The 12,343-nt window shown below is 48.9% G+C and overlaps 1 protein-coding gene across 1 annotated transcript in view; it reads left to right on the forward strand.

The window, feature by feature from the left end:
* The window catches only part of LOC125621824 (butyrophilin subfamily 1 member A1), a 66,709-nt gene that overhangs the window by 27,540 nt on the left and 26,826 nt on the right, over positions 1 to 12,343 (forward strand). The window contains 2 exon segments of the mRNA XM_075119466.1: positions 2,663 to 2,944; positions 10,258 to 10,374. Of these exon segments, the coding sequence (XP_074975567.1) occupies positions 2,663 to 2,944; positions 10,258 to 10,374 (399 nt within the window).

Below are 12,343 nucleotides of genomic sequence, written 5' to 3' on the forward strand. Positions count from 1 at the left end.
TTTATACAAATAGTTACAATAAATACAGAGGGTTAAGTTAGAAGGTTTCTGGTGTGTTGCTGTAAGGATTTGAGAGAGTAAACGTCACCTCCATGAAATTCACCGATTGTACTCAAGTTTGTGACACTCTGCCACCCTCACAAATGTTAAACAGTAAGTACAACAGGAGATATGAATATTTACCAGCTGGAAGAGAAGATACAGCAGAAAGCTGCAAAATGGCTACTTGAGGGTAGCAGCTCCTCAAAAGATATCTGGGGAAAAGGTCCTAGACTAGAAAAGTGCAGCCCCACTTTGGGGAGATTTGGTAAAATCCAGACATTCCCAGGGGAATTGGTGTTTTTGTGTCACAGTCGATGGACCTGACCCAAAGCCCATTGCTGGCAAAGGAAAGACTCCCACAGACAAGGGGGACCAAATGATAGAATAATGGCAGTGCCCAGTGTGGCCATTTCACTACAAAATTAGAGAGTTGGAAAAAAGTGGAAAGTTTTAAGTGTAATTTAAGTAATGTTTGTGGTGGTGGCAGCTCATGTTTGTTTTTTCATAGCAGGGGAAGGATCCCAGGTGCTCATTCGTTAGTTGTGCAGCACCCCCTCCCACCACCCACCACCCTTTGCCCCCCCCCCCCAAATGATGCCCTTGGTTCCAAAGAAGATGGAGCTAGGCTGTTCTCAGTGGTGGCAGATGACAGAACAAGAAGCAATGGTCTCAAGTTGCAGTGGGAGAGGTCTAGGTTGGATATTAAGAAACACTATTTCACTGGAGGGGGCGGTTAAGCACTGGAATGGGTTACCTAGGGAGGTGGTGGAATCTCCATCCTTAGAGGTTTTTAAGGCCCGGCTTGACAAAGCCCTGGCTGGGATGATTTAGTTGGTGTTGGTCCTGCTTTGAGCAGGAGGTTGGACTAGATGACCTCCTGAGGTCTCTTCCAACCCTAATCTTCTATGATTCTATCTAGTGTTTGTGTTTCTCTTTTGCTGACTGTATTTCCTGGCTTTCAGAGGTACCAGTTTTCTGCTACCCATTTCTGCATTCTGGAAGGGTACAAGGCACTGCCAACACAACCCAAACTCCCCTATTGCAAGGTTTTTTATTTGTGAATTAATATAAGGCTTGTCTACACGTATGTAACCCCTGCCCGTCAGAGTTGGCAGCAACAAGGGCCGGGTTCAGTATCTAGGGGTTCCTTTTAATAACACAATGCAAAACCAGCTTGAGCCCCCACCCAGTGACCTGGGACAATTACACAGCACCCCCGTGAGTGCCTCTAAGAGGCAATACTTCCCCTCTCGCAAGCACAGAGTCTGAGTGTAGCAAAAATCTTTTAATGAAGGAGGGAAACAATGCGGCATTATGTTGGGGAAACACCACAAACAAGGTTCATAAACATAAACCATGAGCCAGAAGACCCACCGTCAGGTAGGTTGGGCCATGTCCTTTCCATTTGAGTTCTTAAGTCCAGCAACCCAAAAGTCACCCCACTCACAGTTGCTGTCCTTGGTCAGTGCAGCCCCACAGTTCAGAAGTTCATCTGCAGAGTTTACCTCCCAGCCTGGGTGGAAGGGGGGGAAGGTATGGAGGCACCTTACACGCTCCACTGCTCAGGCCCTCACTGCCCCCCCCAATGGCCAATTGCCACACCTCTCTACCAACCACTCTGTTGGCCACACCTCTCCACTAGCCATTCAACAAGATATCTTCACACACACCCCAGCTCTCAGTGATTGCAGGTGTTAGTAGGGGAACCTCACTGCTGGTGCACACTGGATAGTCTTCTTACATCAGAACCCCTAGCCCAAAGTAGGTCTTACGCTTAGACCTAGATATCAGTGATTTCAGCTCTATAGCATATAACTAGACTCTTAATTAAGTCTAAATTAGCTCTGTAACACAGTGAAGATAGAACAGAACAAAATCACATTTGGGACTAAACTACCCAATACAAATATCTGTCCCCAACCTCTCTTAACTCACTGGGCTTTGGAACCCATGTCCCTTGCCAAGCAAATCCTGTTTTAGTTGAGGGTGAGCCTCTCAGTCAGATAATGCCAAGCACAGTTCTGCTGTCCTTGATTCACTCAACCAGGATAACAACCCTTTATTACTCCTGCCCCAATAACAAAGAGACTGGGGATCCCACAGCAGCCAAAGGGAACATTTGGGCAAGCATCATGCTAGGCAGGGTGGGTGTGCCCATGCAAATGAGATCAGTCCCTGAAGTCCTTTTCTACAGCTCACCACCAGATGTCAGGGGAGAGCTCATTCTGACTCTGCTTACACATATGTGTGCACTGCTTTCGATGAACTAATGCAAACCTCTCTAGGGACACTTAAATGGGTTTGGAAATGGCTTATATCAATTTAGCTTGAGTTAATTCCTTCTTGATATAAGAGTGTCCACAGAGGAATTTACACTTGATTAACTAAACCAGTTTAACTAAAATGGAGCAAATTTGTGCATAGAAAATCCCTGATATTAATATTAATTTTATGGTGTATCAAATATGAATCTGGCCAGATTAACTGACCAGCCACACTCTTGGACTCACACTCGATTATTAGTTTAATAGGAAATGGCTTTTGACAACCATGTAATAAAACTTTTGGCTCATTACTGGGCACTGTAGGATTATCACAAGTTCATTTATTTCTTCTGTAGATTTGGGCTCTGCTCCTGTCATCTCTGTGGAGGGACATCAGGATGGAGGGATCCGGATTATATGTCGATCATCCGGATGGTACCCACAGCCCAAGGTGCTGTGGAGAGATCTCCAGGGGCAGCTCTTACCATCAGCCTCTGAAGAAATATCCCCAGAGGCCAATGGCCTGTTTCAAACAGAGATTGCCATTGTTCTAACAGAAGAGTCCAACCAGAAAGCATCCTGCTGTGTCAGGAACCCCCGACTCAACGAGGAGAGAGAGTCAGCGATTTCCGTAGCAGGTCAGTGCCCGTCCATGCCGCACATGGATAGACCGAGATGCTGCAGACATGAGCGGAAAGTATTTATTATTGTGTCTCCTATTTATTAGCCTGAACCTTCAAGGTGCTGAGCACATCATGGAAAGTCCTGAACAGCCTCAGTTCTCTTTGGAGATGTCTACACTGAAATTAGACACCTGCTGGTGGCCTGTGCCAGCTGGCTCAGGCTAATGGGCTAGGGCTAAGGGGCTGTTAAATGGCAGTGTAGATGTTCAGGCTTCGGCTGGAGACCAGGCTCTAGGACTCTGTGAGGTTGGAGGTTCCCAGAGCTCAGGCTTCAGTCTGAGCCTGAAGGTCTACACTGTAATTAAACAGCCCCTTTGCCCGAGCCCCCTGAGCCTTTGTCAATTGGCATGGGCCAGCGTGGGTGCTAATTGCAGTGTAGACATACCCTTTGACTCCAGAAGGAGCTAAGCGTGTTTAGCACCTTGAAGGCTGGGGCACCATTGGCCAGATTTTCATAACAGCTCAGTACCCAGCAATCATCCTTCTTCTCAGTGTAGGACGGGGAGGGAATTCTCCTTTGTTATTGTGCTGTAGTGAGAACTGTATTGGAATTGCAAGCTGTCACTTTAAGAGTTGGGGGTTTCCTGGTCCTGTTTGCAGGCTAGAGGGCTCTGTAGCAAAGCGTGTGAGCAGAATCAGGGCTTGTCGACAGGAACAGCTAGTTTGTGGCAAACTGGGGTGTAAATCTGCGCACTAACTGTCCATGTGGACCCTGCTACATGCACTAACGATTCCATAGTGCGCTTTGATCTGCCCCACATGGAAACAGGAACAGATCAAAGTGCACCAGGGAACTTTTAGTGCAGTGCAGCAGGGTTCACACAGCCAGTTAGGGCACAACAGGCTAGTGCGAGGTGGATTTACACGCCAGCCTGCCGTGCACTCTCTGTGCTTATAAACGAGCTGACATAAAGCAAAGTGGGGTGAGTTGTGCCCACTGCCTTAGGGAGCAGCCCCTGTTGTGTATTTGGTTGTCGTGGTAATAGAACCTTGTTGTTGCTATGGCAACTGAGTTAAATTATTAGGGGATAACCCAGCCAGTTTTGGCTGGTTTTTGGTTAGTTCAGTGTGTGGCAATAAATGGCTGCTCTTAAGGGTTACAGCTCTCTGTGTCTCCAGTGGTTTCTTCCTAAAACTGTTACCCCAAGGGTACAACAGCCCCCCTCTCCTGTTTTAAGGTTTCTTGTGTGTTAAGGTTCTGGACTCTAAGGGTATGTCTACACTACGAAATTAGGTCGAATTTATAGAAGTCGGTTTTTTAGAAATCGGTTTTATATATTCGAGTGTGTGTGTCCCCACAGAAAATGCTCTAAGTGCATTAAGTGCATTAACTCGGCGGAGCGCTTCCACAGTACCGAGGCTAGAGTCGACTTCCGGAGCGTTGCACTGTGGGTAGTTATCCCACAGTTCCCGCAGTCTCCGCTGCCCATTGGAATTCTGGGTTGAGATCCCAATGCCTGATGGGGCTAAAACATTGCCGCAGGTGGTTCTGGGTACATATCATCAGGCCCCCGTTCCCTCCCTCCCTCCATGAAAGCAAGGGCAGACAATCGTTTCGCTCCTTTTTTCCTGAGTTACCTGTGCAGACACCATACCATGGCAAGCATGGAGCCCGCTCAGGTAACCGTCACCGTATGTCTCCTGGGTGCTGGCAGACGTGGTACTGCATTGCTACACAGTAGCAGCAACCCATTGCCTTGTGGCAGCAGATGGTGCAATCGGACTGGTAGCCGTCGTCGTCATGTCCAAGGTGCTCCTGGCCGTGTCGGCCGGGAGCGCCTGGCCAGACATGGGCGCAGGGACTAAATTTGGAGTGACTTGATCAAGTCATTCTCTTTAGTCCTGCAGTCAGTCCTATTGAACCATTTTATGTGAGCAGGCAGGCGATACAGATTGCTAGCAGTCCTATTGCATCATCTTCTGCCGAGCAGCCATGAGATGTGGATGGCATGCAGTCCTTCTGCACCGTCTGCTGCCAGCCAAAGATGTAAAAGATAGATGGAGTGGATCAAAACAAGAAATAGACCAGATTTGTTTTGTACTCATTTGCTTCCCCCCCTCCCCCGTCTAGGGGACTCATTCCTCTAGGTCACACTGCAGTCACTCACAGGGAAGGTGCAGCAAGGTAAATCTAGCCATGTATCAATCAGAGGCCAGACTAACCTCCTTGTTCCAATAAGAACAATAACTTAGGTGCACCATTTCTTATTGGAACCCTCCGTGAAGTCCTGCCTGAAATACTCCTTGATGTAAAGCCACTCCCTTTGTTGATTTTAGCTCCCTGAAGCCAACCCTGTAAGCCGTGTCGTCAGTCGCTCCTCCCTCCGTCAGAGCAACGGCAGACAATCGTTCCGCGCCTTTTTTCTGTGCGGACGCCATACCAAGGCAAGCATGGAGGCCACTCAGCTCACTTTGGCAATTAGGAGCACATTAAACACCACACGCATTATCCAGCAGTATATGCAGCACCAGAACCTGGCAAAGCGATACCGGGAGAGTAGGCGACGTCAGTGCAGTCGCGTGAGTGATCAGGATATCACTCAGATTTCAGATTTCTCTGAAAGCATGGGCCCTGCCAATGCATGCATCATGGTGCTAATGGGACAGGTTCATGCTGTGGAACGCCAATTCTGGGCTCAGGAAACAAGCACAGGCTGGTGGGACTGCATAGTGTTGCAGGTCTGGGACGATTCCCAGTGACTGCGAAACTTTCGCATGCGTAAGGGCACTTTCATAGAACTTTGTGACTTGCTTTCCCCTGCCCTGAAGCGCATGAATACCAAGATGAGAGCAGCCCTCACAGTTGAGAAGCGAGTGGCGATAGCCCTGTGGAAGCTTGCAGCGCCAGACAGCTACCGGTCAGTTGGGAATCAATTTGGAGTGGGCAAATCTACTGTGGGGGCTGCTGTGATGCAAGTAGCCACGCAATCAAAGATCTGCTGATATCAAGGGTAGTGATCCTGGGAAATGTGCAGGTCATAGTGGATGGCTTTGCTGCAATGGGATTTCCTAACTGTGGTGGGGCCATAGACGGAACCCATATCCCTATCTTGGCACCGGAGCACCAAGCCGCCAAGTACATAAACTGCAAAGGGTACTTTTCAATAGTGCTGCAAGCTCTGGTGGATCACAAGGGACGTTTCACCAACATCAATGTGGGATGGCCGGGAAAGGTACATGACGCTCGCATCTTCAGGAACTCTGGTCTGTTTCAAAAGCTGCAGGAGGGGACTTTATTCACAGACCAGAAAATAACTGTCTATAGTTATCCTTGGGGACCCAGCCTATCCCTTAATGCCATGGCTCATGAAGCCGTACACAGGCAGCCTGGACAGTAGTCAGGAGCTGTTCAACTACAGGCTGAGCAAGTGCAGAATGGTGGTAGAATGTGCATTTGGACGTTTAAAGGCGCGCTGGCGCAGTTTACTGACTCGCTTAGACCTCAGCGAAACCAATATTCCCACTGTTATTACTGCTTGCTGTGTGCTCCACAATATCTGTGAGAGTAAGGGGGAGACATTTATGGCGGGGTGGGAGGTTGAGGCAAATCGCCTGGCTGCTGGTTACGCGCAGCCAGACACCAGGGCGGTTAGAAGAGCACAGGAGGGTGCGGTACGCATCAGAGAAGCTTTGAAAACCAGTTTCATGACTGGCCAGGCTACGGTGTGAAAGTTCTGTTTGTTTCTCCTTGATGAAACCCCCCGCCCCTTGGTTCACTCTACTTCCCTGTAAGCTAACCACCCTCCCCTCCTCTCTTCGATCACCACTTGCAGAGGCAATAAAGTCATTGTTGCTTCACATTCATGCATTCGTTATTCATTCATCACACAAATAGGGGGATGACTACCAAGGTAGCCCAGGAGGGGTGGTGGAGGAGGGAAGGAAAATGCCACACAGCACTTTAAGCACAGCACTTTAAAAGTTTACAACTTTAAAATTTATTGAATGGCAGCCTTCTTTTTTGGGGGGCAATCCTCTGTGGTGGAGTGGCTGGTTGGCCGGTGGCCCCCCCACCGCGTTCTTGGGCGTCTGGGTGTGGAGGCTATGGAACTTGGGGAGGAGGGCGGTTGGTTACACAGGGGCTGTAGTGGCAGTCTGTGCTCCAGCTGCCTTTGCTGCAGCTCAACCATACACTGGAGCATACTGGGTTTGATCCTCCAGCAGCCTCAGCATTGAATCGTGCCTCCTCTCATCATGCTGCCGCCACATTTGAGCTTCAGCCCTGTCTTCAGCCCACCACTACTCGTCCCGGAGTGCTTTCCTGCACTCTGACGTTATTTGCCTCCACGCATTCGTCTGTGCTCTGTCAGTGTGGGAGGACAGCATGAGCTCAGAGAACATTTCATCACGAGTGCGTTTTTTTTTCTTTCTAATCTTCACTAGCCTCTGGGAAGGAGAAGATCCTGTGATCATTGAAACACATGCAGCTGGTGGAGAAAAAAAAAGGGACAGCGGTATTTAAAAAGACACATTTTATAAAACAGTGGCTACAGTCTTTCAGGGTAAACCTTGCTGTTAACATTACATGCATAGCACATATGCTTTCGTTCCAAGGTCGCAGTTTGCCCCCCCCCCCCCCCGCCACCGCATGGCTACCCCCTCAACCTTCCCCCCTCCCCGTGGCTAACAGCGGGGAACATTTCTGTTCAGCCGCAGGCAAACAGCCCAGCAGGAACGGGCTCCTCTGAGTGTCCCCTGAAGAAAAGCACCCTATTTCAACCAGGTGACCATGAATGATATCTCACTCTCCTGAGGATAACACAGAGAGATAAAGAACGGATTTTGTTTGAACGCCAGCAAACATACACTGCAATGCTTTGTTGTACAATGATTCCTGAGTACGTGTTACTGGCCTGGAGTGGTAAAGTGTCATACCATGAAGGACGCAATAAGGCTGCCCTCCCCAGAAACCTTTTGCAAAGGCTTTGGGAGTACATCCAGGAGAGCCGCGAATGCCAGGGCAAAGTAATCCTTTCACATGCTTGCTTTTAAGCCATGTATAGTATTTTAAAAGGTACACTCACCGGAGGTCCCTTCTCCACCTGCCGGGTCCAGGAGGCAGCCTTGGGTGGGTTCGGGGGGTACCTGCTCCAGGTCCAGGGTGAGAAACAGTTCCTGGCTGTCGGGAAAACTGGTTTCTCCACTTGCTTGCTGTGAGCTATCTACAACCTCATCATCATCATCATCTTCTTCTTCGTCCCCAAAACCTGCTTCCGTGTTGCCGCCATCTCCATTGAAGGAGTCAAACAACACGGCTGGGGTAGTGGTGGCTGAACCCCCTAAAATGGCATGCAGCTCATCATAGAAGCAGCATGTTTGGGGCTCTGACCCGGAGCGGCCGTTCTCCCCTCTGGTTTTCTGGTAGGCTTGCCTCAGCTCCTTAAGTTTCATGCGGCACTGCTTCGGATCCCTGTTATGGCCTCTGTCCTTCATGCCCTCTGAGATTTTCACAAAGGTTTTGGCATTTCGAAAACTGGAACAGAGTTCTGATAGCACGGATTCCTCTCCCCATACAGCAATCAGATCCCGTACCTCCCATTCAGTCCATGCTGGAGGTCTTTTGCGATTCTGGGACTCCATCATGGTCACCTCTGCTGATGAGTTCTGCATGGTCACCTACAGCTTGCCACGCTGGCCAAACAGGAAATGAGATTCAAAAGTTCACGGTTCTTTTCCTGTCTACCTGGCCAGTGCATCTGAGTTGAGAGTGCTGTCCAGAGCAGTCACAATGGAGCACTCTGGGATAGCTCCCGGAGGCCAATACCGTCGAATTGTGTCCACAGTACCCCAAATTCGACCCGGCAAGGCCGATTTAAGCACTAATCCACTTGTCAGGGGTGGAGTACGGAAATCGATTTTGAGAGCCCTTTAAGTCGAAATAAAGGGCTTCATCGTGTGGACGGGTGCAGGTTTACATCGATTTAACGCTGCTAAATTTGACCTAAAGTCCTAGTGTAGACCAGGGCTAAGACATAAAGTTGTGTTACGCTGCAACCTTCCAGCAGGAGTATTTATGTTTGTGTCTAACGTCTGTGGGTGCTGTGACCATCACAGTTCTCAGTGGGGGTGGGGGAGGGAATTCTCCTCTGTTCTCAGTGAGAGCTGCTGGGTGCTGAGTATTTATGAAAATCTGGCTAATGAAGTCATTTTTCCTGAACAGCAGAAGAGAGCCCTGGATATGGTCTGAGCGTTGCTACTTAGAATACATCTGAAAATACCAGCAATAAAAGTTGAGGCCCAAAATTGGCTGAAACAAATTCTTACCTAGGAGCATCTTAATTTTTAGAATAAAAGGTTGCGATTTTATGTATTATTATCTACCAAATAACTTGGTTAATACTGAATGAATATTTCATCACTGTAATAGTAAGAAAGTTGTATTTGTAAAGCACTATTCATCTGAGGTCTCATAGTGCTGCACTGCTGGTTAGTCTATGATATGTCCAGTATTACCTAATTGTTATGTTCACAGCATGCACAGAGAGAGTTGAAACAACACATAAACACTCTTCCTGAAAGGCTGCAATGTAGCACTGCTTATTTCTAAGAATCCAGAACTCTAACATGCCACAGCCAAATACAGAGAGAGACAAAGCAGGCTGCTCCCTAAGGCAGTGCAGCAGAACCAAACCCACTCTGCTCTAGGCTGGCTCTTTGCAGACTGACTGCAGAGGATCCAGATGCACGCTCCCAAAAGAGCCCTTTAGCCTGCAAGCAGGACCAGGAATCCCCTCAGGATTTCAAGAGTCAGCTTGTAATTTTTACACAGTTTTCAATACACACCACTAATCACTTAGCAAAGGGCCCTCTAGTCAGCCATTGCTCCGAGGCCCAGGGAAGAGGACTCTGGAGGAATTTTTACTCTGAATCTATCGGCTCAAGTTTTGTTTTTATTAAAATCCTGCATTAACATATTTTGGACCAGACTCTCCCGTGAAGCTGAACCCCAATCTGTAGCCTTAGGATCACTGAGAGCAACCTAGGGACTTCTTGAGCTTATGCCAGTGGGGGATAGGTGTAGCATAATGGAGCTGCACCCTAACCCTTCCCTATCCCCAACATGCCCCCTCCCATTAATTAACCAAGTTAAGTAACCAGGCTAAAGCTTCGGCTTCCATTGGTTTAATAATAAAGCACAAAGCAGCCACGTCTCCCTGTGTATTTCCCTGTGAGAGTCTTGTAAGTAGTCACAGTGTCACCACTGTCTCAGTGTCCTGCCGTCATTCTGCGCGTGTTTGCTCCCAAGTCAATGGCACTTTCTCTTGCAGAGCTGTTTTTCCCACGAGTCAATCCCTGGACGGTGGTTCTGGGGGTGATCCTGGCTCTCCTGACTGGTCTCACTGCCCTGGCCAGTTACTGCTTCTGGAGGCAACGCAGAGCAAAAGGTGATGTAATGAGAGGGGTGGGGGGAACCTGGTGAGAGACAGACTAAGATTTAAAAAACAAACCAAAAGTAAAGAGACAGGGATTAAGGGGCTTTGATTCAGTGTTTGGAGGAGTTTCAGGCAGTGGGAGTTGGGCTGAGGGTGAAGAGGGAGCTGAAGAAATTATGATCATGTTTGAACCAAGAATTGTCAAGTGGTTTCAGCCCTTCAGATCTCACACGAGGATCCCAATCGCATGTGTGAGTCTGAACTGTTCCCTGGGGATCTGCACGGCTCAGTTTGAAACACCCGTATGGGGCTCAGTGAGCTGGGCTGAGAGCACCAACATACAGAACTTGGCTGCTTGCAAGAAAAACAGAACGCAAACTAGAAGAGAGAGGTTTGTTTGGGCCCAATTCTGCCCCCCAGTCTATGCTTGTGAGTAGGAGCTGTGGATGGGCAAAGCAGTGGCTGTGCAAATGGAAAGGTTAGCACTTATCTACACTCAGATTTGCTCTGCCTGAGATCCTGCTACACTACAGAAATAGGGCAATGAACTCTCCATTGCAGTATAAGTGCTCAGCTGTAGTTTTTTCTCCAGTTGCAAAGCGCAGAACTGCCCTTCAGTGATCTAAGTACTTATAGAGATGCTGGAATTTTCACAGCTGCCTAAGGGGTCTGAATGCCCAATTTTTGTTTAGATTAATGACTACTGAGTGTGCAAACTCCCAAGGCAGCTGTGAAAGTCCCACCCAGAGGGTTTTCTCACCTGAAGGGCTGTGAAAATTATGTAGAAATGTACCAGTGTTGGAAGAATTGGGAAGGGGAAATGTCTGTTCCAATGATTTCCCAATGGGGACGGAAGCGGGTAATTGAGAGAAGCAGAGAGGAGCTTTGTACTTGTGAAAGCTGGACCTGGATGCTGCACCTTTAGAACTCTCACCTTCACACTCGGTCAGCACCAGGTGTGAACTGGTTTAGTTAGTGGCTTTAGTTAACAGATACATTATGTGGGTTGAGTACACGTTTAGGTGACAGGGATACACTCATTTTGAGTTGTATGTAAAAGTCATGTATATGCCCAGAGAGAGAGAGAACTCTGTTGGGCTCATTTTGAAGCATTAAACAATCAGAACAATTAACTGTCACTGTCTTGTTCCCTGGGCCTTTCAGAGAATTCTCCGCACCAGCTGCCCTGGTGAGCTGTGGCTAGGATGCTGTAGTAACACAAACACACTCAGGACTTGCACGGCTGGTCTAAGATGCTGCTCACACTGGGCACAAGATAGTCTCGCTCAGGCTGCACTCAGCAGTGACTGGCAGACATGACGCTGCCTCCATGTCCTGCAGTTTTGGTACCCCAGGGCTGATGCACCAAGGGGACGAGCTCCCAGTGGGAAACAGCTGATCTTAGAGGCGATGCCTGTAGGGGCCCCCTTCCCTGGCTTCTGCTGACCTGAGCACCCAGATAAAGAAAGATCTCTCCACCCTGTTCTTACCTGGGGCACCCTCATCTACCCAGGCCCTAGGGGGAGTTGTTCCCATGTATCACTAAGACCAGGGGACAGGCACCTGCCACAGGGTCAGGAGTTGGCCTAGAATGAAGCCAATCAGACCCTGTCCCCTTTCCCAGTCTGGGTCAGTGCCCCATTCCCATCGCTCACTTCCATCCTCCATCCCCACAGTCAGGAGCTGGAGCAGGGGGAGGGAGGGTAGGAGAGCTGGGGCTGTTCAGGGGATGGGCCAGAGGGGAGCAGGCAAGGAACTGGACAAAAAAAGAGACCTTCTCCTCCCCACCATCCCCCTCAATAGCGAGATTAGACAGGTGTGTGACAGGGCCCAGGCAGCAGGGATGCTGGCTGCAGGGATGTTGAGATAGATCTGTCTGTGTGTCCTGTTTGTCAGTCTGTCTGCCTCACTTTCATAGTTACAGCACAATTATGTTAATAGCAGGAACTGAGCCTTAAACATGATGGTGAAATCTCACCTC

The sequence above is a fragment of the Caretta caretta genome, chromosome 14 (assembly GCF_965140235.1).
Source record: "Caretta caretta isolate rCarCar2 chromosome 14, rCarCar1.hap1, whole genome shotgun sequence".
Taxonomy (NCBI): Eukaryota; Metazoa; Chordata; order Testudines; family Cheloniidae; genus Caretta; species Caretta caretta.